The sequence below is a fragment of the Momordica charantia genome, assembly GCF_013281855.1.
Source record: "Momordica charantia cultivar OHB3-1 chromosome 3 unlocalized genomic scaffold, Mcharantia_2.0 BLBB01000003.1, whole genome shotgun sequence".
NCBI classification, from domain to species: domain Eukaryota; kingdom Viridiplantae; phylum Streptophyta; class Magnoliopsida; order Cucurbitales; family Cucurbitaceae; genus Momordica; species Momordica charantia.
In genome coordinates this window covers 4,125,229-4,150,197 of record NW_028275161.1, presented here as the reverse complement: position 1 = coordinate 4,150,197, position 24,969 = coordinate 4,125,229, and the positions used below count along the sequence as shown (strand labels likewise).

The 24,969-nt window shown below is 35.3% G+C and overlaps 1 protein-coding gene across 1 annotated transcript; it reads left to right on the top strand.

Moving 5' to 3' along the window:
• The first annotated feature begins 12,177 nt into the window (after positions 1-12,177).
• Positions 12,178-18,583, top strand: LOC111025251 (putative E3 ubiquitin-protein ligase XBAT31). The gene is made up of 7 exons (XM_088121400.1): positions 12,178-12,554; positions 13,507-13,569; positions 13,689-13,760; positions 14,167-14,288; positions 14,551-14,691; positions 14,938-15,045; positions 17,739-18,583. The coding sequence occupies exons 1-7, from the start codon at positions 12,375-12,377 to the stop codon at positions 18,391-18,393; spliced, it is 1,341 nt and encodes a 446-aa protein (XP_087977526.1). The 5' UTR covers positions 12,178-12,374; the 3' UTR covers positions 18,394-18,583.
• The last annotated feature ends 6,386 nt before the right edge of the window (positions 18,584-24,969 follow it).

Below are 24,969 nucleotides of genomic sequence, written 5' to 3'. Positions count from 1 at the left end.
TTTGGGCCTTAAGTATAAATGGTCAAGGGCCAATAGATTGTAAGACATCGAGGCCTCGGGTATAAATGGTCGAGGGTCGATGCAGAGTTCAAGGCCTCGGGTATAAATGGTCGATGGCCGATGCTGCAGGGTCGGGGCTCTGGGTATAAATGGTCAGGGGCCGACTCTGCTCGAATGAGTTAACTGTGGAAGGCTAGAGTAGCTGTGATAAGCGTGGAGGTACTTGAGATGTTAGGGAGACTAGAGGTTGGTAGTTAATGTGTTCCTGGTTGTGGTTGTCACCGAATTTTATAGAATGTGTCTATGTTTGAATGCATAATGTGATGAAAAGCATGACAATGAATGTTTCATGAGTTGGTGGAGCATGATGTGTGTGTGTTGATTCTTTAATAAGCATGACACGTTGTTCCTTGATAAGTATGCTGTTTGTGCGTGACCCTTCAGTTAAGGGCTGCTTACTGAGTACTGTGGTTGTACTCATCCCTCTTTTCCCCTCCAGTTTGCAGGTATCGAGCTAGCTCGTGGGATGGTGATGGCGAGGAGGAGGCTTGATCGGAAAGACTATTAGCTATGCTGTGTGCAATTAATTTCTTTTAGTTAGGATAGTTGTGGCTACGTAATCCTGTAGTTGAGTTGTTAGTGGTTGGTTTTTGTTTAGTTTATTGTCTAAAGGATGTTGTAAGGTTGCCGATTCATTATTCTTTTTAGAGCATTAACTTTGTTGGCTTCTTGAACTACGGGATTGTAACCTACCTAGGATATTTATGAATACATTTGTTTAAGTTGATTGTACTTGAATTAGTTTTTGTTTCATTGCCATTCGAGATGTTAATATTCGTTTAGTGAATGGTTTATGGTTAGGAAAGGTTTTCTGGACGGGTTTGGTTAATGTGAAGTCGGCATTAAATGGTTTATCTGTATAGGAGGCGAGTTTCTCTTAAATCTTTAGTGTTGTTGTTCTAATTGTTCAAGCTCTCGTGAGTGATAAAAATAGAATAGCGCAGCGGAAGCGTGGTAGTTTTATTGCTTAGTATTGTTGTGAAGGTACTTCTCTTGTTTATGTGAAAATTTTAGGTAGCCTTAGTAACGGTCCCTGTTTGGAAATGGTGAAATGCCTGGGGCGTTACATCAACACTGCAGCGATTACTATAAACTCAAAGTTTGGCTACCGCTGGAGAGGATTTTGCAGAATTTACAGTTCTTGTCGCCAGTTCAGGGGAGAAGTACAAGAACTTACTTTGGAGGGCAAGGATACTGCTTTCAAGGCTTGCGGTCGTAGAGATTGAGTTGGGGACGATCAATCGACACGATGGATTTAGTTTCTCTCATTTCCCTTTAACTCTTCAAGTTTTGTTAAGGAACTTTTGTTGAGATTTATTGTGTTTGTATGAACATGAGTAGCTAAATTTTATGTCTTAGAGATTGATGTAGCCACTGAATTTATGAGTTAGATTAATTTATTCTGCCTTATTTGATTTGTTCTTAATCTATTTATGCATTTACTTGCTTAATGCCTTTAATCTCTTGATCAAGGATTAATTATTGATAAATCTGAATCCTATGCTCGATCGGGAGAGGTGGTTTAGATTTGTAATGTCTTGCGTTACTCAGGTTAGATTACCCTCGAGTCTCGGGGTTCTTTTCTTATAAATTATTTTAATCTAATTTAATTGTTCTATTTCATTTTATTTCAAGCTGCTGCGGTATTTGTTGTGAGTTATTGGCTTGTATGTACATATTTAATTATTGTTTAACAAAGAGTTTGTTTTTTTCGGCAATTGTCCTGGGTCGTTGGGCCGATTGCTTACTTCTATTATTGGAGATAATTAAGTTTAGGGATGTTGGGACTAGGATTCTAATCTTTCGGTTCATGGGCCTTGTTTTGTTTTAACAAAAATAATTGGGTAAGTGGGCTTTTTTTTTTTTAAACAAAAGAGAAATTAAGGGAAACCCTAGCCCCTAGTTCCTCAGCAGCAGTTTTTTGGCTTTTGGCGTCTACCCATAACCATTAGAAGCTCGATATACGCAACCCACATCCATTCGAGTTAGGTATGAGTTACCCACACCAAAACGAAGTCGATTTTGCGGTAATGGACGTTGCAAGATCCCTTATATTGGATTTCGATGGCTAGAATTTTGTTTTAATTATTTTTGTTTGTCTATAGATGCTTAGGTGTTGAATCAACGCAAGATTTAGGAGCGTAGCAGTATGTAAGTAGCACCAAGGGGTGGGTGTGTGCATTATTGAGTGCTAATGGAATGGTTTCATGCTGATTCTTATTATGTTAATTTATCTCATGTATATAGAAATTGTTAGTCTTGGTTTGTGAACTACTAGTGGATATTGTTGGGTTACATGTTACTGTTCTTCTTGTTAAACATTATGGAAATGTATGGTTTTTATTGTTGGATATGACTGGAAAGTTTTGATTAGTATGGTTGGGAGTGTTTAACCTCTGACATTTGAAAGCATGTTTGTGGGTTTGTAAGGTAATTGCAAACAAAGTCCCACATTGGCTAGGGAAAGGAATGATCATGGGTATATAAGAGAGGACAATTATCTCCATTGGTACGAGGCCTTTTGGATGGAACCAAAAGCAAAACCGTGAGAGCTATGCCCAAAGCGGACAATATCATACCATTGTGGAGATACGTGGGGTACCCATGAAATGCATGGGTTAATTTTATGTTATTTAGTTTTATGTTGTTTAGTTGGAAGCTGTTGGGTTATTGCTATTGCTTTGTACGATGAAAAGCCTAGTCGTTTGGTTATTCAAAGCCCTTGTAGTGGGTGACTTGGGGATTATGTGATAAAGTCTTAGTGAAGGACTATGTTGCAAATGTGTGGTCTATCGTTATGAAAAATGGATGTACAGGTTCCGTGGCCTCGTGGGCAATGGTTGAGACGGTTACATCACTACTGGATGTCGAGGCTCCGGGAGTAAAAGGCCGGGGGTCGACGGACCAATATTGGTAGAGATGAGTGTCGGGGCTCCGGGTACAAAAGGTCGGGGGTTGGAATGATGAGTCTAGTTGATGATGAGTATTGGGTTTAGATGTGGTGGCGATCAAGGACCAATACACCGAGTAGTCATTGGAACCTTAGGGATAAATATCAAGGACCGGTGCACAGTTCAAGGCCTTGGGGATAAATGGCAAGGTCGAACCAAGTTTCTGTAGAGGAGTATCGGGGTCTTGGGGATAAATTTCAAGGTCAAATACGACTCGAAGAATTAGACTTTGAGAACTAACATAGAGTGGTGGATATGAGCAACAGTTCAAGGTCTTGGGGATAAATGGCAACGCCAAGCTTCTGTAGAGGGAGGTCGGTACCTTGGGGATAAATGTCAATGGCCGATACGCCTCGAAGAGTTAGACTTGGAGTACTAACTCAGGGTGTAGAGCGAGTAGTAGCTCGAGGGAGTTAGAGGCTAGTGAGCCGTGTGATCGAAGCCACGAGAGTCTTAGCGTTTGGATGTTTGTGTGGAAATGTTAATTTACTGTTATTATCTCTCGATGTTTGATTTCCTAGTTATTGTGTTTGATGTCACTGTGATTACGAGCATGTTGTTTGGTGATTAGTTAGGGATGGCTACTTACGGAGTATTTTATATACTCACCCCCCTCTACCTTAATTGTTTCAGGTGTAAACAGGGCCCTCGACCGTGGTGATGACGTGGAGGAGGCTTGACGGAGGAGGGATCACTAGCTGTGTTTTTGTTTAGGATAGCTGAAATTGCAGTTTCATTGCTAGAAGCGTTAAAACTTATTGTTAGGGGTGTACTAGACATTGGGTTGACTCACAAAACTTTTTTTTTTCTATTCATTCTTCTTAGGCGAACTGTTGTTTTGCGGTTATTATTATTATTCGAGTCTCTGGTGTACTTTGGGTTGCTGGACCAAATGATTGTTTTTTTTTATTTGGATTGCTAGCAATTGAGGCAAGCATGAAATTTTTAGGAATTGGTCGTGGTATGAACCCCTGGTTATTCTTAAAATAATTGTTTCATGTCTTTGTGTTGGGGAGGGGATGAACAGGGGGTGATAGCATTACCTCAATATTTCATGTCGAAATTTTGAGGACATTACACTTTATGTTACCTTTAATGGGAAGGGGTGAATAGGAAATATGGTGACGTATCCCGTTCTTCGTAGTGAAATTCGGGGGCGTTACAAGATTGGAACTTGAATGTATGATTGGAGTATTTATAAGATCGGGAGATTCATAATTGCTTTAGAAGTTGTTAAAAGAAATAGACTTAAGATCTTGTTAATGAAACTAGATACGGATATTAATTTCTTAATAAGTGGGAGAATTAATTATGTTGGTAGAGATAGTTATGATTTATGATTTATTGACTTATAGATTAATTGTGAAGGAATCGAATCCCCAATGGAAGCGGTTGGTCTCTTGTGATTCAATTCAGTTTAGAAACATTACATAACCAGTTTTAAAAACAGAAGCTATTCCATTCTTAAATGGAGGTTAAGCCTTACAGGAGGAAGAGAACTTACATTTGACGATCGTGAGCAATTCTCCTTTCCACAGCACAAAAATGAGCCAACACGAACAAGTGTTCTCGAACCCAAGTAATGACACGACCACGAAGTTACCTCGCTTTTCTCTAGGATTAAGAACCCGAATGGTGGGATATTTACTCTTGGAGAAAGGGAAACCGGGAATGAAATTGTGAGACAGAGGTATATGTTCTACAGGGAAGCTAGGTTAAACAACCAGGGAAATTCTGTGTGTTTTAACACAAATGAGGGAAGAAAAAGGGGGAGTCCAGCAAAAATGCTGGGAAGTGGCAAGTTGTTAAAGTTAATTATGTTAATTAACATAAATTAACCATTTATTTAATTATGATTAATTAAATAATTAAATTAAATTAAAACTATTTTTATTTAATGAATTATATTTATTTAATAATTAATTAAATCTTAATTAATTAATTAATTAAACATAATTTAATTAAATCTCATTTGATCAAATTAGTATTGGAATCATATTCAAATATACATATCTCTCGTAACCTATAGTATTTAATATGAATTTGATTCACGTCAAATTCTTAACCTATAGTTTTAATATGAATCCAATGCATATTAATCTCTCATAATATATAGTTTTATAACGTATCATCATACATTATATTAAATTGTGTCATACACAATTAACTCAAATTCCATTTAATTAAATTTGAACAATTCAAATTCCTTCCAAGACTTAATGTTCTTAATTACCCTTTACGAGCTAGCAAGGCGACCTAATGGACCTATAATTAGAAGCTCCAACGTTACGAGATTAATTAGTTAAACTCATTGATCACCTTAATCAACATACGTTAACTATGTTGGGTATGTTGCCCTAAACTCGTAGTTTGTATTTTGTAAAAACATATATCTATTTAATAAAGTTTTATTCAATAAATTTGTTGTTGAATCATAGCTTTGCATTTTCCAAAATCCAATAAACTAAACATTCAAGGGTATTAATGATGTAATCGGGACAATATATATACTGGGTATATAGTTGATATACGGGGTATATATTTGATATACCCTGATATATGAATGGATAATGTCCCGTGAATAACCTAAAGGGTCTATAGTATATGGATAAGGCTGGTTACCTTATCCTGGCAACACTATGGATGCGGCCCACTCTATAAAGGTTACAGATGACTCGATCCAGGTCGTTCGTGTGGAGACATGCGAGTGGGGGTATCCTATACAATGAGTTTGTATAAGACCGGACCGCGAAATAGGCAATCTTTAGGTGTAACACCGTTAACTAATAGATTGTCATTTCTTAGGATGACCAGGCAACTCATTCTCAATCCTGAGTGAGTTATGGACTCCTGCCCGTGAGGGCTCGTTCTTTGATCTGTATGGGTGAGAGTGGCCCGAGTCGCCGACTCAACATTCCTACCATTTTGGGGACGAGACCGAGTGGGGAGCTGGGAACATAACTTCACAAGATGGAATTCACTCTTTCCCGGCTTTAGGGGAGTAGATGAGTGTTCCCTTAAATGCTGACTCCGGGACTTGAACAAGGGGCCCCACCCTCTCATTGGCCGAGAGAGACTTCCGGTTATTGGTTGGACCATAACCGGGTTGTTCATTAGAGAGGCAGTGGAGTTTAAGGAGTAAGATGTAACTTAGGGGTAAAACGGTAATTTGACCCAACTTGAGTTACGAACACTCAATGATTGACTCGTCATTAATGGTCATATATCCATGGACACGAAAACATTCTGCAGTGAGAAGAGTGCAACTGCGGGTCTTTAGTGGAATGACCCGTAGTTAACGAATCTAGATTAACTCGGTCAATGAGTTTGACCGATTAATCTTGCATCGTTGAAGCTTCGGATCTGTAGGTCCATTAGGTCCCCTTGCTAGTTCATAACGAGTAAAACGAGGATCAAGTTTTTGGAAGAATTTGAATTGTTCAAATTACTTAAGGGATTATATGTATATTGATACATTATAATATATAGTTAATTATAAATTAAAACTATATATTACGAGAGAAATTATTTGAATGAGATTCAAATAAAATTAATATGAATAAGATTCAAATAAAATTAATATGAATAAGATTCATATTAAAACTATAGGTTAAAAATAATGTGCATAAGATGTACATTAGAACTATAGGTTATACGAGAGAAATATTTTAGAATATGATTCTAATTTTATAAATAATTAAGTATTAATTATTTATGTATATATATATTTATTAATTATTAATTGGATTAATAATTAATTATATTAATTAATTTGATTAATTAATTATATATATATATATTATATATATTTTTTAATTATTATTATATATTATATATATATATTAATATTAATAATATTAATAATATTATTATTAATATTAACTCCCCTGCAAAATTGCAGGGGAGTGGGAGGAGTTGTGACGTGGGGAGTTACCCCACATCATCCTTCTTCTTCCTCTCCAAGTGTTGGAGGAGCAGAAGAAGAAGTGAGATACAGAACAAGAAAAAGAACTCCTATCCAATTTCTCTAAAAAACTCTCTCAATCTCTCCCTCTCTTCGATCAAGGTGCTACCACAAGCACGATCCCGAGACCCAAGAGGATAGCGAGGAAGACGTAGTGGTGGTGTTCGTGGGAAACCGCAGAAGAAAAGTTCTTCAAAGGTAATGGTTTCCCCTGTATTTTCCCTCTTTCAATTTCGATTTTGTATCCCTAAAATCAGTAACGAAAATCCGCTTCCGCTCCGGGAATCACATCCCTTCAAACTACGGGTTACACCACTAAAAACCCGCAGCTGAACTATTCTCACTATAGAATATTTTTGTGTCCACAGATATCGATCATTACCAGCAAGTCATTCCTTCATGAGCGTTCATAACCATGGATGGGTCAAATTAACGTTTTACTCCTGTGTTACATCTTGTATCTTAAGTACCGTTGATCCTCTAATGAACAACCCGGTTATGGTCCAACTAATAACCAGAAGTCCCTCTCGAGTCAGTGATCGCATAAGGCCCCTTATTCAAGTCCTGGAGTCAGCACTAAAGAGAACACTCATCCACTCCCCTAAAGTTGGGGAGGAGTGAGTTCCATCTTGTGTAGTTATGTTCCCAGCTCCCCACTTGGTCTCGTCCCCAAAATGGTAGGATTATTACATCGGCAACCCAGACCACTCTCACCCATACAAATTAAAGGACGATCCCTCACGGGCAGGAGTCCATAACTCACTCAGGATTAAGAATAAGTTGTCTGGTCATCCTATGAAATAGCAATTTGTTAGTCAACGGTGTTACATCTAAAGATTGACTATTTTGTGGTCCGGTCTTATACAAACTCATTGTATAGGATACCCTTACTCACATGTCTCCACACGAATGACCTGGATCGGATTGTCTGTAACATTTACAAAGTAGGTCATATTCATAGTGTTGCCATGATAATGTACTCAACCTTATCCATATACTATAGATCCTTTAGGTTATTCTCGGGATATTATCCACTTGTATATCGAGGGTATATCAAATATATACCCAGTATATATACTGTCCGGTTACATGACAATAACCTTGGATGTTTAGTTTATTGGATTAGACAATGCAATGTTATGAATACAACAACAAATTGATTTAATATAACTTTATTGAATATAAATTTATTTTTACATAAATACAAACTATGAGTTTAGGGCAATACACCCAATAAATTGCGATATTCAATCTTGGCTTGTTTAATTACCTACTTGTAATTCATTTGGTGAAGTCAATTCCCTAGGACGATCGCTTCTCCATAAAGTTTTCCCTAGATTTTATTAATTGCTTTGCTCTTTATTAATTCTGTATAACAACCCATTATTGTTTCTCTGAATAAAATTGAGACCTCGACATTTCCATCGGACATTAATATTTAAAACCTTGATTATGATGACTATGGTTTTGCTGTGGAATCCATTCGGACACAGGAATAACCACCATTGATGTTCAATTAGAAAGAAAAACTTCAATATAAGAGCAAGTAGGAAGTGACATCAAGCTTCAAGTTAGTCCATGCATTTTGGTAGTAAAAGAAACTTACCAAAGATAAATATTTTTCATTCAATTGGACTAATAATGTTAAACGAGCTCCATAAGACATAGCTCAAACATTTTGAATCGAATTTTCATTTGATTGTTATGGATAACGAAAGCATTTAGAGAGCAATTGTAGAAAGAATTACCTCTTGTGTGACTAAAGTTTATAACTAGAAATTTTCTCTATTTAGTTATCTTTGGGATGATTGATTTGTTTCTGTTCTGACGACTATGTTTATCCTTTAGCCAGAATTTTCATAGCTCTCTTGTAATTTCCTTTCTGCTCCTCCATCGATCAGGACCTTGTATGACACAGTCAAGATAATTCTGTTGCTAGCTAGGAAGCATCTCATAATAATGGATCTTGTTGCTAGTTTTATAATTTATTTATTTATTATTAAATACCACTAAGGAGCTGATCATATTATTGGATCTATTTTTCTCTTAAATCCATTATTTCTTAGTATAGATATTAAGTTTGAGTTTTAATGGAATTGCTATTTGTTTATTTTGGTTAAGTGGTTTTTGGTTTGGGTTTTAATGGCTTTGTATTTACATTGCACATTTTTTGATAACTTGAATCTTTCCATCTTCAGAGCACGACTTTCAATCAACCTCAAAGCCCTACAAGGAATGTGAAGATCAGTTGAATGCGAATACTATAGGATGAAATAAATGAAATATATGAGGGATATATTGTGAATGGATCAACAGATTCATTCACTAAAAGAGTTGGTATTGCATAATAATTTTACTTTAGTATTATTTTATTCATTTTAAGGTTTTTTTTTTCCTTTTTTACAGTTTATTAAATAAAAGATAAATACTCAAGTAAAGATGGATGAAGTTTGTATCAGATTGGGAAAATTTGTTCAACAATGCATCCCTGACATAATGTGTAATAATTTTAGTTCACTAGCTTAAGTAATTTATTTTACTTGTGTAAGTTTACATTTCTTTTATTTAATATAAAAGTTTGCTAAGTTTTATTTTTCTTAATGTTGTAGCATAGTTTGTGTCCGGTGGGATGATTTCTACGACAATCTCCCAAGGATTGAAAATTTCTTTCAAACACATTATGTTTGGGGAAGGGAATAGCCTGGACACGTGGAGGACCCCCATTGGTGCTCCAAGATGGCTCATGAGTCATCCCAGCTCGGATAGCCGAGATCGCTGCCACCAACGCCGACGAAAGCTAAGTATGAGGGCCGAGGTGAACCTGGCCCAGGTCCGACCTACCGGGGAGCTCGGTAGGGGCCGATGTGAGCAACTGTCTGCGGCGTGATTATCGGGCGTAACCGTCGGTCCCGAGATCACCGGGTGTAACCGACGGTCCCGAGATTACCGAATGTAACCGTCGCGAGATTAGCGGGACCACCACCCATAAGTAGAGGACCTCACTCCCCGATCAGGTACGATGATCTCTGGCTTCGAACTAAACTTGGAATCCGACCTATACTGACTTGATCGTCGGAGTGCTCACCCTTTTGTGCAGGTTCGCCTAAGTGTTCAGGTCGGTCCGGAGGCCGAGTTCGAACTACAATCAGGAACACACTGCTGTGCAAATCCTTGCATAAACACATTACGATCTTAATTTTTGTTAAATTTAATATTAAATTATGAATATATAAGTTGACCATGACGCGAATTCTCGTACTATATATGGCCTTATAGACTATAGTTGTCGCCAGTCGTGGTCTATTACATTTATATATTGTGGCTAAAGTCAGTCGGTTAGTTGTAGTCTATAGCGTAGACTATAGTGCCCATATATACTACGGTTAGAAAACCATATTCTATTTTGATTCAATGTTGCAGTAATATTCAATTTAATGGGTGGAATCAAATCTTAGGATCTTCCTTCCTATTGATTTTCTATTTATTATGGTATCTGTTTATTTGTTTTAATTCTATTCTCTCATTCGGATTTGATTCTCTAAAAAAATTGATCAATTGTATTCGTGACATTTGAGAGTGAGCTAGAAATCCAACCGAGAGGATGATCAAAATCGATAATTACTTACCTTCTATATTAAAACTTGACACGTGCACTTGCGGTTATCAATTTGCGGTTATCAATTTTTGCCACTTTAAACGACATATCAAATAGATTATGCACTCATTAATAATACTTAGGCATTGAGAGTAGATCAATTAAAAGTGGATTAACAAAAGCAATTTATGAATTTATCATCGACACTCATTAAAGTCTTTTAGATAACAAATAAAAGTAAACCTTGATCATTTTAAATGGGTATCGAACTAGAACAAATATTTGTTCTTCTTGAATACCTAGATTCAGTGCTGATATCCTTTTCTTTAGAGGTTGAATCAATCAAAATAAGAATTAGGCCAAAAATTAAGATACCATTATAGACAAATAAAACTTCCAACGAAGAGAAGTAAATGAACGGCTTCTCGAGAAACTTCCAAACCAACAAATCTTTCAATTTCTTATTTTAGTATGTTCAACTCTATGTATTCCTCTATCTGAAGAGTAAAGCGTGCTATCATTTACTAATAAAAGAGCTCAAGTTTATACTATAATATATGCCAAAATCATGATTATAAAATAAACAGTTTGTATAATATATATTTTGTTCAAAAATTGCTAGTGAAGAAAAGGTATTATTTTATCTAACCAGTACACTACTTTCAAAAGAAATATACTTTCTAACAGCATTTCTTTGTAAATCTTTGAATGGGGAATGATTGAGTAAGCTAGCTTTGAGTGTAGAAGAAATTAACATCTTTATCTCTGTTAAAAAGAAGAAGGATTTATACTTTGCTTTGGCTTCAACATCAAGATTTTACTTGATTTAGATTCTTGCCTTACCCAAATAAAATTTACCAAGTTCATGTATTTACTCTTATTTTATTCACTTTCCTCCAAATGGAGATGCAGTTAAATATGGATAAATGAGTACATTTATTTATTCAAAAAATAAAAATAAAAATCAATACCAGCCTAAAATCAAATTTGAAAATCAATATAGAAGTTGACTTTTCTAATAATTCAATTAACTAAACCAACTACTAAAAAAATAATAATAATAAAAACAGAAATATCTTGTATTTTAATTTAATGACTATATTTTTTAAATCTCATTATCATCTCGTTTATTTTATTAAATACTCCCTAGTTTTTTAAATTTTAGTGGACATTATTATTTATTGTATTCCAAACTCAACGAGTTAGTCACTATACAAATAAAAATAAAAATAAAATAAAAACTCAACTGCCTAGATATTTTTAATTTTAAAATCACATAAATTAGAAGTCATGATAGAACAAATCCATATATGATGAACTGAGAAAAAATTTTCGAGAGCTTGAATACTCTTTCCGTTTACTGTTTGCCACGTTAATATTATATTAAAAATGACTGGAACTACCCATATTTATAAAATCAAAATAATAGCGTGAAAAAAAAATAAAAAAAATGAAAAATGAAAAATCTAAGAATTTTTCCAAGTCTTTGGCCAAAGGAATGGAATGGATATGATTCGAAGTGTCGGAAAATCTGAGGGAGGCAATAAAATAAAAGTCAACCATTCTATAAATAGACAGAGAAAAAAGTTAACGGCTGGGAACTTCTCAAATTTTGGAAATCGGACGGCTGAGATATCATTTTGAGAAAGCTGTGAAGCTCCAAATTCCAAGGCTGGATTGTGTTTCTATAAAGCGCAGACTTTTTTTAGAACATGCGGCCGTATTTGGTGCCTTAAACAAGGCGGCGTCGGATAGAGGAGCGCCGCCGCATACGACGGCGGAAGAGAGTGAAAGCGCGGAGGAGATGGGCCAGAGGCTGAGCTGCAGAGCCGGCCATGAAAATGGGTTTTTCAGAGCTATTGAGTTGGGTGAATTGGAAACCCTAATTTCTCTGCTGGAAACAAACCCTTCTCTCATACACCAAACTTCTCCCCACACTCGCGATTCTGCACTTCATTTTGCCGCCGCCCACGGCCACATTGAGGTGGGTTCTTCCCGTTCGTTTCTTGTTTCCTGTTTTTCGATTTAAATTTTCTTAATAAATTTAATGATTTTGCAACTATATCTATGACCAATCCTATTTTTGAATTGGTTACTAGTTTGAACGTTTTGAACTCTGATACCACATCAATATTTATGGGTTTCATCTCAAAATCAATTGATTACGAGGGGTAGTGTATATTATAAGTCTAGGTAAGATTCCTTCTTTTATCAACTTATCAATGTGAGATTCTTGACGATAATCAAAACGTTTTTTTTTATATTTTCATTTTCAATTTGTTCCAAAATTTAAATAAAAATATTATTTTGTCATACTTGAAGTCATAGATGTTGGCTAATGCAATTCATTTTCTTTATTAAAAATGAATAAACATATATAAAAAATAGGAACCTTTCAAATTCAAACACATCCTCATTTTTTATTTGTTAAAATACTATTTTATCCTTACTTTCGACAGTACTTTAAAAAGTGGTCAATTTTAGTCCCTTAATTATATTTTTAATCTTAATTTTTCTATCGCAATTTCAACACAATACGGCTCATAATATATTTTCTAAAATGTTACTATCACTTTGTATTAAAGGGTTTTCGTTTTATGTTAAAATTTTGCAAATAAGAACTAAAATTATGTTGAGTTGTGAATGACATAGCGTTCCTGATAGTAAATGACCAACTAGGTTAGGTTGTCATCTAGATCCCAATAGTTGTTTCGGTCCTAGTCTAGAACCTTTGATTCTTGAGGAGGGTGGCTTGTTTTTATTTTTTATTTTTATTGCACGAATTAGCCAGTCAATTCCCAGGTATCAAAACCAACACAGGGACTAAATCAACTCCTTTTAAATTAGTCATCAACCAAAATGAAATTATGATGATGAATTTAATCTGTTATCATTGCTTACAACAAACAATTCTTCTGTGTGTTGTTGTTTCTCAGATTCTGTCTCTGCTTCTGGAGCGATATGCGATTAATCCAGATGAGGCGAATGGTAAAAAACAGGTGAGTTTTTTTTTTGTTTTTTTTTTTTTTTGCTGGGAGATGAAGATTGTGGATGGAGATTATGTGGTTCAATTTTACAGACTGATTAATTAATTTGTGTAATATAATGAATGGTTCAGACGCCGCTGATGTTGGCTGCAATGCATGGCAAGATCTCATGTGTTCAAAAGCTTGTTGAAGTGGGAGCAAATGTAGGCAAATTTTTCAAAACCCTCGCTCATAGAATTCTAATTATTTATTTTTTTAGTATAACATGTGTGGTGAGGATTCGAACTTACAGCTAGGGGTGTTAAAAAAATCCGACAACCCAATAAACCCAATCACCAAAACTGTAAGAGTTGGATTGGGTTAGATGAAGCATGAGTTAGGTTGGGTTGTGATTTTCCGAACTTGATTGGGTTGGGTTGGATCGGGTTGACCATCAATTCAAATCCGTTGGTTCCTATATATGGCCAAATCGAAAATTCGGATTGGTACTAAAACTTCCTCATAACTTGACCCGATTCCACCCAACCCGTGAACACCTCTACTCACAAGTGTGCGGTCGTATAAAGTGTGTGGTCGTATTTAGGTGTCTTAATCTGTCATTTTTTTCAGATTTTGTTGTTCGATTCGGTTGGGAGGAGAACTTGTTTGCATTACGCGGCTTACTATGGCCATTCTGATTGCCTCAAAGCCATTCTGTCAGCTGCTCATTCAAGCCCCATAGCTGTTTCATGGTATAAATTAAATTTTAAGGCATAAAACCATTTTCTATATTTTCTGATTTTAAAAATGAAGTTTCGGAATATTATTTTGACACCAGTCTGTTCTGAAAATAAATGAAAATAGTTTTCCAAAATAGTTTTTGACGTTTTGCTAAGAATTGAAATATATTTTATTAATAAAATTGACAAAAGCAAAAATAAATTATCAAAATGATTATCCAATAGTGGCTAATTTATTTGAATCGTATGTATCGGGTTTAATTAATTTGAGTAGGGGCTATGCACGGTTTGTGAACATTAGAGATGGGAAAGGGGCGACCCCGCTACATCTGGCAGCACGTCGGAGACGAGCAGAATGCGTTCATATTCTGCTCCAAAATGGCGCCCTTGCATGTGCTTCAACTTGTAGATACGGGTGATGATTTTATCTCTTCTTTCTTGATATTTATTACGTTTCATCTCAAAACTAATTGATTTGACAATGAAATTGTAGTAGTCCAAATTCTTAATATATCTCCTCGAATCATTTTCTTTATTCTTTTTTGGATCAGAGGTTGGTTTAAGTTTGTTATATCATTTTAATATTTATAAGGTTTAATCTCAAACATTCTTCTGGTTCAAAAATAATTGAAAATGTCTAGTGACAAAAAAAATGGATCAGGTTTCCAGGAAGCACGGCTCTTCATTTGGCTGCCAGAGGAGGGTCTTTGGACTGCATTCGGGAACTCTTGGCTTGGGGTGCCGACCGTCTTCACACCGACTCGGCTGGGTACGGACATGCATCTCATTTCTTCATTTCTTAAATAATTGAAAATGTTATAAATAGAAGTATTTTACTTAATATTGCAAATTATTAATTCTGAGTTGATGCTCTTAAATAATTTTAGATAACTAAAAAGGTTTTTTTCTTTTACAAAAATGGGTTATTTAAATTAAAAAATGTGTCAAATTCACTCTAAATTATTTTAAGGTACTTCCTTGAAGGGGCCGTTTGTTTCGTGGGAATCTAAGATTCCCGTGAGACGGACATCTCGATTCCTACGTTGTTTTACAGTAATGCAAGATACTCGATATCTCGAGATGTCTGAGTATCTTAGGATGCCCAGACGGAAGGCATCCGAGTCGATTTGGATGCCCTTTTGAAACATGAGTTTCTATGATTCCTACGTCGATGGCATCCTATATTGACATTTTTGTCCCTTCATTATTTTTTCATATATTTTCTTTTATCAAATTTCTTTAGTTTTATTTGTATTTTTATAAATTTAAATAAATTAATGTACTTTTGACTAATAAGCAATTAAGTATATTTATGTATTACACGTACGTATAAAATAAACTTCAATTAAACTATATAATATCTTCATTTACTTTTAATATTTTGAATGACTTATTATGAATAATATCTATCATCTTAAGTACATAATTTTAAATAACATTTTTTTAACCATCAACCTACTTTTGATATTATTATTCTTAAAAGACTATAATTTGATAATGTAATAAATAAATTTCACCAAATATAATATTAATTGTATAATTGTATTTTTTTTAATTTTAAAGTTGAAAATGAAATTTATATTCAATAATAATTACTTTTAAAAAGATCTTATACTAATATGAATTCTAATGACATATAAAAATTAATACATATACGCAATTAATATGAAAAAAACTTAAATTATTAAATTAATTTTAATAAAATATATTATATAAATATAAATTATGTTAGATTAATGTATAAATTATATAAATATTCGTAATGACATTTTTGAAACATTATATAAATTTAGAACATTCATTGAATGAATCCTACAAAACAAACGTGTCTATGATCTATATATTCTCGGACATCATTATATATTTTTGTATGAGACAAAAGTGGTCATCTGAAGATGTCGGACATCTATAATTTCGAACATCTAAAATTCCAGACATCTGAAAATGCCGGACAACTACATTCCCAAAAAAAACAAATGGGCCCTACATGTTGAGTAATAAATATTAAAATTAAGATTAAAATACATCATTTTTTTTTGTTAAAATGCCTATTTTTGACCAGAAAAAAAAGTTGTGCGTTCGAATTTCCATCTATCTTCTGCTAAAATAACCTGTATTTGGCCTGGTGTAGCGAATTTTTAACTTTAACACCTTAGGATCTGTTTGATAACCATTTCGTTTTTGGTTTTTGGTTTTTAAAAAACAGAGTCGTTTGATAACCAATTCAATTTTTTATTTTTTGTTTTTCAAAAACCATTTTAAAATTCTAGCTAAATTAAAAAAAAAAGTAGGTTTCACAAATAGGTTTTTGTTTTTCAAAATCTGATTTTTTTCTTCAAATAGTCGATTCTTTTTTCCTTTCTCATATTTATCTCTAAAAATTTTAATTCGCATTCTAAAATTTTTTTATTTCTAAATTATTATTATTATTTTTCTCTCTCCAAATTTTTCTGTATTTTTGTTTATTTTTCTAACGGACCAGTTTTATTTGTCTAAAAATTTAATATTTTTCCTAATTTTTTTCTCTCTAAAATTTGACATTTTATAACTTTTCTTTTTCGTCCTAATCTATTTTTTCTTCTGAAAATTATATTTTATTTTCTCGTTCAATTTTCTTTTCTGAAACTTTTATTTATCTTTATATTTATTTATTTTCTTTAAAAATTATATTTTGAATCTTGTTATTATCTATAAATTTGTTTCCAATATAATTTTTCTCTTTCTTTATAATTTTTTTCCTTTAAAATATCTTTCCCTCTCGACTTTATTTTTTTTCTCTATAATTTTTCTCTTGTTGTCTTTAACTTTTCTTTAACTATTTTTTTCTAAATCTTTTTATTTATCTTTCTAAAATTTATCTTCCAACTATTTATTTACATCTCTCTAAACTTGTATTTTCATGTCTTTACATTAAGGGGGGAAGACAAAAATTTACGCAGGGTCGCGTCCCAAAAATAGGAAATGCAGACCCCGTCCGCGATTCAATTTTTTTAATAATTAATATATATTTATTACACTTTTTTTATACTTAACTTCTAAAAATAATTAAAAATAATTATAAAACTGATAATTTTTCTCGAAAACATCTCCCGGACTCAAGAACGAGGTGGAGACGGAGACTAAAAATTTTGACGAGCACGAGAATGTGGGAGATCATCTTCACTCGCATCCACACTATTGTCATCTCTACCCTACATAAAATTTTCTCTCTCTAATATATATTTTCAATTTTGTAACATTTTAAAAACCAAAAACTAAAACTGGTTACCTTTTTGAAAATCAAAAAAACCAAAAATAAAAAACTAAAAGTAATAAAAACAAAAAACCAAAAACTAAAATGGTTATCCTCTTGAAAATACCGAAAATACGGAGTTGAGGAAAATGGAGTTGAGGACAATAAAATTGAATGTGTAGAAATATAGTACCGAAATTAAGAGATTAATTCACCATTGAAATGTGCAGGAGGATTCCGTACGTGGTTGCTCTGAAGCATAGACATGGGCGGTGCGCGGCGCTGCTGAATCCCTCGTCGGCGGAGCCTCTTGTGTGGCCGTCGCCGTTGAAGTTCATAAGCGAGCTGAATGAGGAGGCCAAAACACTGCTGGAAGAGGCCTTAATGAAGGCAAACAGGGAGAGGGAGAAGAGCTACAACTACAAGTCTCCTGATCCACTACATCCGGCGGCGGAATCCGATGGAGCCTCCGTGGACGGTGGCGGCGACGGCGATGCGGCGGGGGTGTGCTCCATATGCTTCGAGCAGGCGTGCAGGATCCAAGTGGAGGAGTGCGGGCATCGCATGTGTGCGCAGTGCACGCTGGCGCTATGCTGCCATAACAAGCCGGACCCCGCGACCGCGAGCCTCACGCCGCCGGTGTGTCCGTTTTGTCGGAGCGGGATTGCGCGGCTGGTGGTGGCGAAGGCGAAGACCGCGGAGGAGATGGTCTCGTCGTCGTCGTCGGTGAGGAGATCGAGGAATTTGAGTGAAGGAAGCAGCAACAGCTTCAGGGGACTGGTGGCGGAGGCCGTTGGGTCTTTCAGAAGGATGGGTGGTCGGAGCTCCGGGAGAATAGCTGCTGAAGAAGATTGGACTGACAAACTCATGGAGGATGAAATTTGAAACAACTAACGGAAAATACTTAGGTATGGGTGAGAATTATATTGTATTAACCATCCTTTTAAATATTTGAGGGTGTGAAAAGCAAAAATAGAGATTTTTTTAAATAATAAATTATATAATGGTCAGAAAATAGGTCTTACTAATTTACATTTATTTTTTACAGAAGTTGGCATATCTAAACTTATTTTTCCTCTTCCAATCCTAAAGTGTCGTTCTAAGGAAAAATCTGAAAAGTGTTCAATTTAGTTTATTTTTTATTAAATTGAGTTTTAAAGCTTCTCCAGTAACTATTTTGGTTTGGCTGTTCTCTTCTCCAAAAATAAACATATTAAACATCTTTTTAAAATCGTAAGTCAAATTTTAAAAACGTAACTAACAAAATTTTATTTTTATTTTTAAAATTTGGTTAAAAATACATTTTTCACAAATGTGGATCAAACGATTTACATCTAAAAGATAAGAGACTTAACAATAATTTATAATACAAGTGTGCTATTCCTCTCGTTATCAATTTACTTTAAAATGGAATCTATAAATATTAATACATTGAAAAGATAAAAGAGACCTCACAACAATTTATAATATACAAAGGCTACTCCTCTCATACTATAACAAACAATTTTCAAATGAAAAAAAAAATTGTAGGCTTAAATGATTGAGATTAATACTTTTCATAAAAATCAAACTAAAAATGTTGGGCAACATATTAGATTTTATCATTCTGTTATATAGTTACTTTCTTAGTTGGTTTATATGTAACTATCCTCCTTTGGAATATATATATGACCATTTATTCATTAATAAGATTATGCAAGTCTTATTTACTCTCCAAGTTTAATATGGTATCAGATGTTTTCCGCATTTTCGAGAGTAATTGAAGGAATTTCTCTTTCCTTACTTGCCAGCTGTTTTTTGGCGGTTTTTCCCATTAACTACCATCTATAACTCAAACCCTCTCTTTCTTTGATCTTCCATGGCTGAAGATGAGAGCATTAATCCTACTGCAACTTTGTCTTCCTCGATGAATCAACCTCAAATTTCTCTGGAGCAATATATCAATCCTTACTTCCTTCATCATTCTGATAATACAAGCCTGGTGCTTGTATCAGATTTATTAACCGATGAAAACTATACATCGTGGAGTAGGTCAATGATCATTGCTCTAACCGTGAAGAACAAAGTTGGTTTCATCGATGGTTCATTGCCGCGAACCTACTGGTGAGCAATTGCATTATTGGATTATCTGCAATAATGTCGTGATTTCCTGGATTCATCAACAAGAACAAGTTATGTGTTTCCTTATGGGCTTAAATGATTCTTTTAGCCAATTTTGTGCTCAATTACTTCTCATGGAGCCCGAACCATCGATTAATCGCACTCTCTCTTTAGTTGCGCAAGAGGCACAGCAACGAGCGATTACTTCACTCGTTCCTCCCTCACCCGCTACTTTGCTTGTTCGAAATAATTCGGTTGGATCATCTCGTTCGCCAACTTCTACGACTTCTTCTGGTTCTCAAGCAAATAAGAAAGATAAACCGGTATGTACACATTGTGGAATTATTGGACATACTACGGATAAGTGTTACCAATTACATGGTTATCCACCGGGCCATCGATTTTATGGACAAAAATCTAGCTTCTCCAATTCTTCCAATTCAAGATCCAATTCTGAATCTGTGAAATCTGCCTCTTCATTAAGTTCAAACTCTTTGGACTCGCTTGCCTCTTTTACTGCAGATCAGTGTCAAGGCTTGCTGACTTTGTTACTGTCTCACCTCTCAACTGTCCAACGCCACACAGATACAGATTCTCATACACCTCATGTTGCAGGTATCTGTCATATCTCTTTGTTATGCACTGATTTAGTTAATCACTGGGTTATAGATTCGGGGGCTTTAACTCATGTGTGTTTTAATCGGGACCTGTTCTTGTCCATGAGGCTAGTTTCAGGAGCAACTTTATCTTTACCAAATCTTTCTTGCATATCAGTAGAGTTTATTGGAGATATCCAAGTTACTTCAGATTTGTTACTTAAGGATGTGTTGTTAATTCCATCCTTTCGTTTTAATCTTCTTTCAGTCAGCACTCTAACGAAGTATTCATCAGTTTCAGTACAGTTTGTTGATACGTATTGTGTTCTTCAGGAAATGTTTTCTTTGAGAACGGTTGGCAGGGCTGACTTATGGCAGGGCCTCTATCTTTTTCCATCCCTCGTCAGTCTTCTACTATTGCTTGTAATACTGTTGTTGTTTCTTCTTATAGTACATGGCATGCTCGCCTGGGTTATCCTTCTACAAAACATTTGTTTGCTCTTAAGGACAAATTGCATATTACTTCTTTGCCTAAGCATGATTCTGCTGATCCATGCTCTATTTGTCCATTAGCTAAACAAAAACGTCTTAAGTTTGATTCTCACAATAATATTGCTGATCATTGTTTTGATCTGTTACATTGTGATGTATGGGGACCATATTCTTCTCTTACACATACTCGTCGATACTTCCTTACACTTGTAGATGACTACTCTCGATACACATGGACTTTTTTGATGAAACAAAAGTCTGAAGCTTTGATTATGATTCCACGTTTTTTTAAGTTAGTAGAAACTCAGTTTGGTAAGACCATTAAAGTTTTTCATTCTGACAATGCACCAGAGTTATCTTTTACTGAGTTTTTTCATACCAAAGGTGTCGTCCATTAGTTTTCATGTGTTGGTCGTCCAGAGCAAAACTTCATTGTTGAACGCAAGCATAAGCATTTACTTAATGTCGCTCGGTCTCTCCTTTTTCAGTCTCGAGTTCCCATTCAGTTTTGGGGGGAGTGTGTCCTTATTGCTTAGTTTTTAATCAATCGAACGCCTTCACCATTACTTGCATGGACCACCCCATTTGCTCAATTATATGGCAAAGATGTTGACTATTCAGCTCTTTGGGTCTTTTGTTGTCTTTTTTTTGCTTCCACTTCTCCTAACCACAGATCTAAGTTTCATCTCAGAGCTATACCGTCTGTTTTCTTTGGATATCCTTCTGGTATGAAAGGCTATCGCCTCTATGATATTGAAAACAAGTGTTTCTTTATTTCTCAGGATGTTGTGTTTCATGAAAAGGTGTTTCCTTTCCACATAATTACTGATGCCACTACTGACTTGAATATTTTTTCTGATATTGTTTTGCCAAAGTCTGTTGGATATTCGGGCTTGCCTTTAACTGCTGGTTTTAGTGCTATTTCCTCTGCTGATGTTCCTATCTCTGCTACTGATGTTGATGTGTCTGTGCCTGATGTTGAGAGGACTACTGATATGCCTCATCCTACTGTTGGTTTTAATGGTGATTTTTCTAAATTTTGCTTTGGTTGTTTCGATAATAGTAATGCTATATCTACTGATTTTGGTCTCAGTCACACTCCACCTACTGATACACCTACTATTATTGAGCCTTCTTGATAAGGCAATCCTAATTCTCAGCCCAATGATCCAAACTTTTGTTGAGCAAGAACCCTTGAATCAAAGAAATTAACACCTCCTTAAACAAGTTAGAATCAACCAAGAGAAATGCTAGAAATTGATTACCTCTATGATCAAAGATCTAGAAGCAAGAATGGAAATCTTGTTCTAGAATGAGTCATTCCACAATCAAACTTGATCAAGGCTGGATTGAATGGCTCAAAATGCAATCTATCACAAGAATTGCAAGAAACCTTAGAAATGGCAATGGGATTTCTAAAGAAAATGTCTCTTGAGAGATCAAATTTCATTTAGCGAAAATCTGCCTTTTACATAGTTTGGATGAGGCTTTTTATAGCCATTATATGAGTGAAACCCCCAACCCTTCACTTTCCAAAATAAAACCCATAAGTAGTAATGACCACAATTGGTCTACATAATAACTTCCCATAATTGAACTCTAAAGTTGAAACCATAATTTGGAAGACCAAAAACTCAAAAATTACAAGCAAAATTTGATGACTTAGAAACAACAAATAAATCTTTAAAATGTTGGCACAACGTCAATCTTGCAAACGTTGACCTTCACAACATCGTCCTCTCTTGGATTATTTTGCAGCATCTGAAATAAATATCCAATTTTGTACGTGAATAAGGAATGCTTGTTGAAGCTTCTTAGCCTTGGCTCGTGTAATAGGTCCAGCGGAGATGCTCGGAACACCATGATTCTTATCACTTCTATTGTTACACCTACTGCTGTTGTGACTGAACCCTCTTCTGCTGTTCTATCTACTAATATCATGCTGAATACGGATGCTGGTACTTCTGCTGACCTTTGATTGTCCACTAATTGTGCTACCAATTCTTATATACGCAAGTGTACACAATCGTCGCAGCAAGTAATAAAAGTTCGAATCCACAGAGACTAGATGCTTAAACACTCAATAGTCACTCAAGAAAGCAATGCAAAAAGTCAAGGGGGTTTTCTTCCAACTAATAGCTAAAAAGTGCTGAAAACACAAGTAGTACCAAACATCCACAATCACTCAGTATTAAATGCAGTGATCAAACAACATTTATACATTTTTCCAAACATTATCAAAGAGGCAAAGAGGTAAAGCCAGGTTGTAGGTGGCCACTATGGTTTGAACTCAATCCCTCTACGTCCTTTGCTATTTACATTGGCCCTCATTGACCAGTTGAGCCATCCCACGATGGTTCGTAAGGACGTAAATTTTAATAACAAATTTCTAAATTCTAACGTGATACAATTTCATATTAACATAGTTCGATAATGAAAACATTTTTTACTTCTTGGAATCCAAATCTCCACCCCATAATTTTGATGTGGTATTATTAAAAAAAGGAAAAGTAAAAAATAAAATAAAATAATGCACTAATGTAAATTTAACATTGGATAAAACTATAACTTTAAAATTAAATTTAACTTAGGGAAGCAAGTATAGAAAAGAAAAAAAAAAGCAAAACAAAAAGATATTTTTCTTTATTTCTTTTGAAAAGAAATGATATTATAAGAACAATGAATGAAAGATATTTGGAAGAAAATGGTAAACAAATGTAAAGAGGAATAAAACAACATGGGCAATGCAACGTGGACTTGGTATATAAGTCCATAGTTTCTGATTGCCAGGTAGGACATCTGGTGGGACCCGTAAAGATGGATGGACGAGATGTGGACACGTGGAAGGTGAAGCTGGAGCAAAGAATGAAAAAATCTATTTAGGTGTGGAAATTTTCCACATTAGTTTTATGGCCAGCCTTACAGGGAACTCTAGCCCCAATACACTTTTAAAAATTGTAAAAGATACTTCTGGGCTGTTTGTTTCTTAAGAACGTAGATGCTTGCTTAGTGTCACGGTCGTACAATTTTCAACCGTGCGGGGCCATGATATAAGCTTGACCATGGCCAGTCTTACAGGGAACTCTAGCCCCAATACACTTTTCGCCCCTTTTGTGACTTCGTCAGACCTTAGGCGAGGTTCTCTCTTCCTCGACTGAGCTTCATTTGAATGCGAAATTCTGACTTGTCTTAACAATGCACGTCGCCTGTACGTGCATTTAAACTCTCTCGCGACTCTAGTCGACTTGCCTCTACACTAGGCCAAGCCCTACGACTCTACCTTTTCTCTACTATAGTCCAAGGTCCTCCAAATACGATGTCGCAACATGTTTCCAACGCTCTTGGTTCTCGGCCACTCGGTCGTCCCACTCCTACGATGAGCCAGGACCTTACTGGGATGAGTTCTGACCTTTAATGGGGTTAAAACGAGCTTAAAACACCAACCGGGTACTACTCGGAGATTCATGCCGGTTAACTACACAAATCTAGCTTATCGGGCCCATCGGACACCTCTAAGACCATTCCTGCTGAGAAACTAGTCAATAATGGGCTAAACGACCTTATCGTGTACTACTGGGATGATTCCTGCCGAGATCCGGACAAGGAATGACTAAACTTGGCAACCAGGATGAGTCTTGCCATTTATCGATCCAAGACAAGCTTTTTCTCACTTACCGGGTGCCTACCGGTACTGTAGGATGCCACCCCGAGCATCGGGATGTCATCAGACTTCACTGCTCACTTGGGTACACATACTGATATGAATCTCCAACATATTCAAATCAAATACAAGTCAACTCAAGCTTCATTCAAGACAAAAGCATCAATTATGGATTTCAAGTTCATGCTACATTAAATGAGGCTTCATTTAATCCTTTAGGGTTACAAAACTCTTCGTTTGCTGATTTAATATTTATTTTCGGATTTATGGTGTATTTTTAAGTATTTTAAGTTTTAAGACTTTCCATTTACTTTTTAGGTTACATTTAGTTAATGGTTGTTTATGGCCTTGATGGAGTTAAGTGTTCCAACCCTTCACATGCCCATATGTTACTTTTAAGGACTATTTTGAAGGCTATATATAGCCATGTATGTCAGCTTTGAGAGGATAGAATATAGATTTGAAGATGTAACGAAATGAGCCTTTGAGCCTTTCTTTTAGCCAAGAGCTAATGTACTTTGCAATCTAGTGATAGTTTGCATGTTTAGGATCATTCAAGTGAGACTTGATCTATCTTGCTTGTGGAGTGATTCGAATCTCAAACAAGGAACA

Coding starts and splice junctions, on each gene's coding strand:
- LOC111025251 (XM_088121400.1), top strand. CDS start 12,375: ATGGGCCAGAGGCTGAGCTGCAGAGCCGGCCATGAAAATGGGTTTTTC. Junction 13,570..13,688: donor AGGCGAATGGTAAAAAACAG/GTGAGTTTTTTT, acceptor TGAATGGTTCAG/ACGCCGCTGATGTTGGCTGC. Junction 15,046..17,738: donor CTTCACACCGACTCGGCTGG/GTACGGACATGC, acceptor TGAAATGTGCAG/GAGGATTCCGTACGTGGTTG.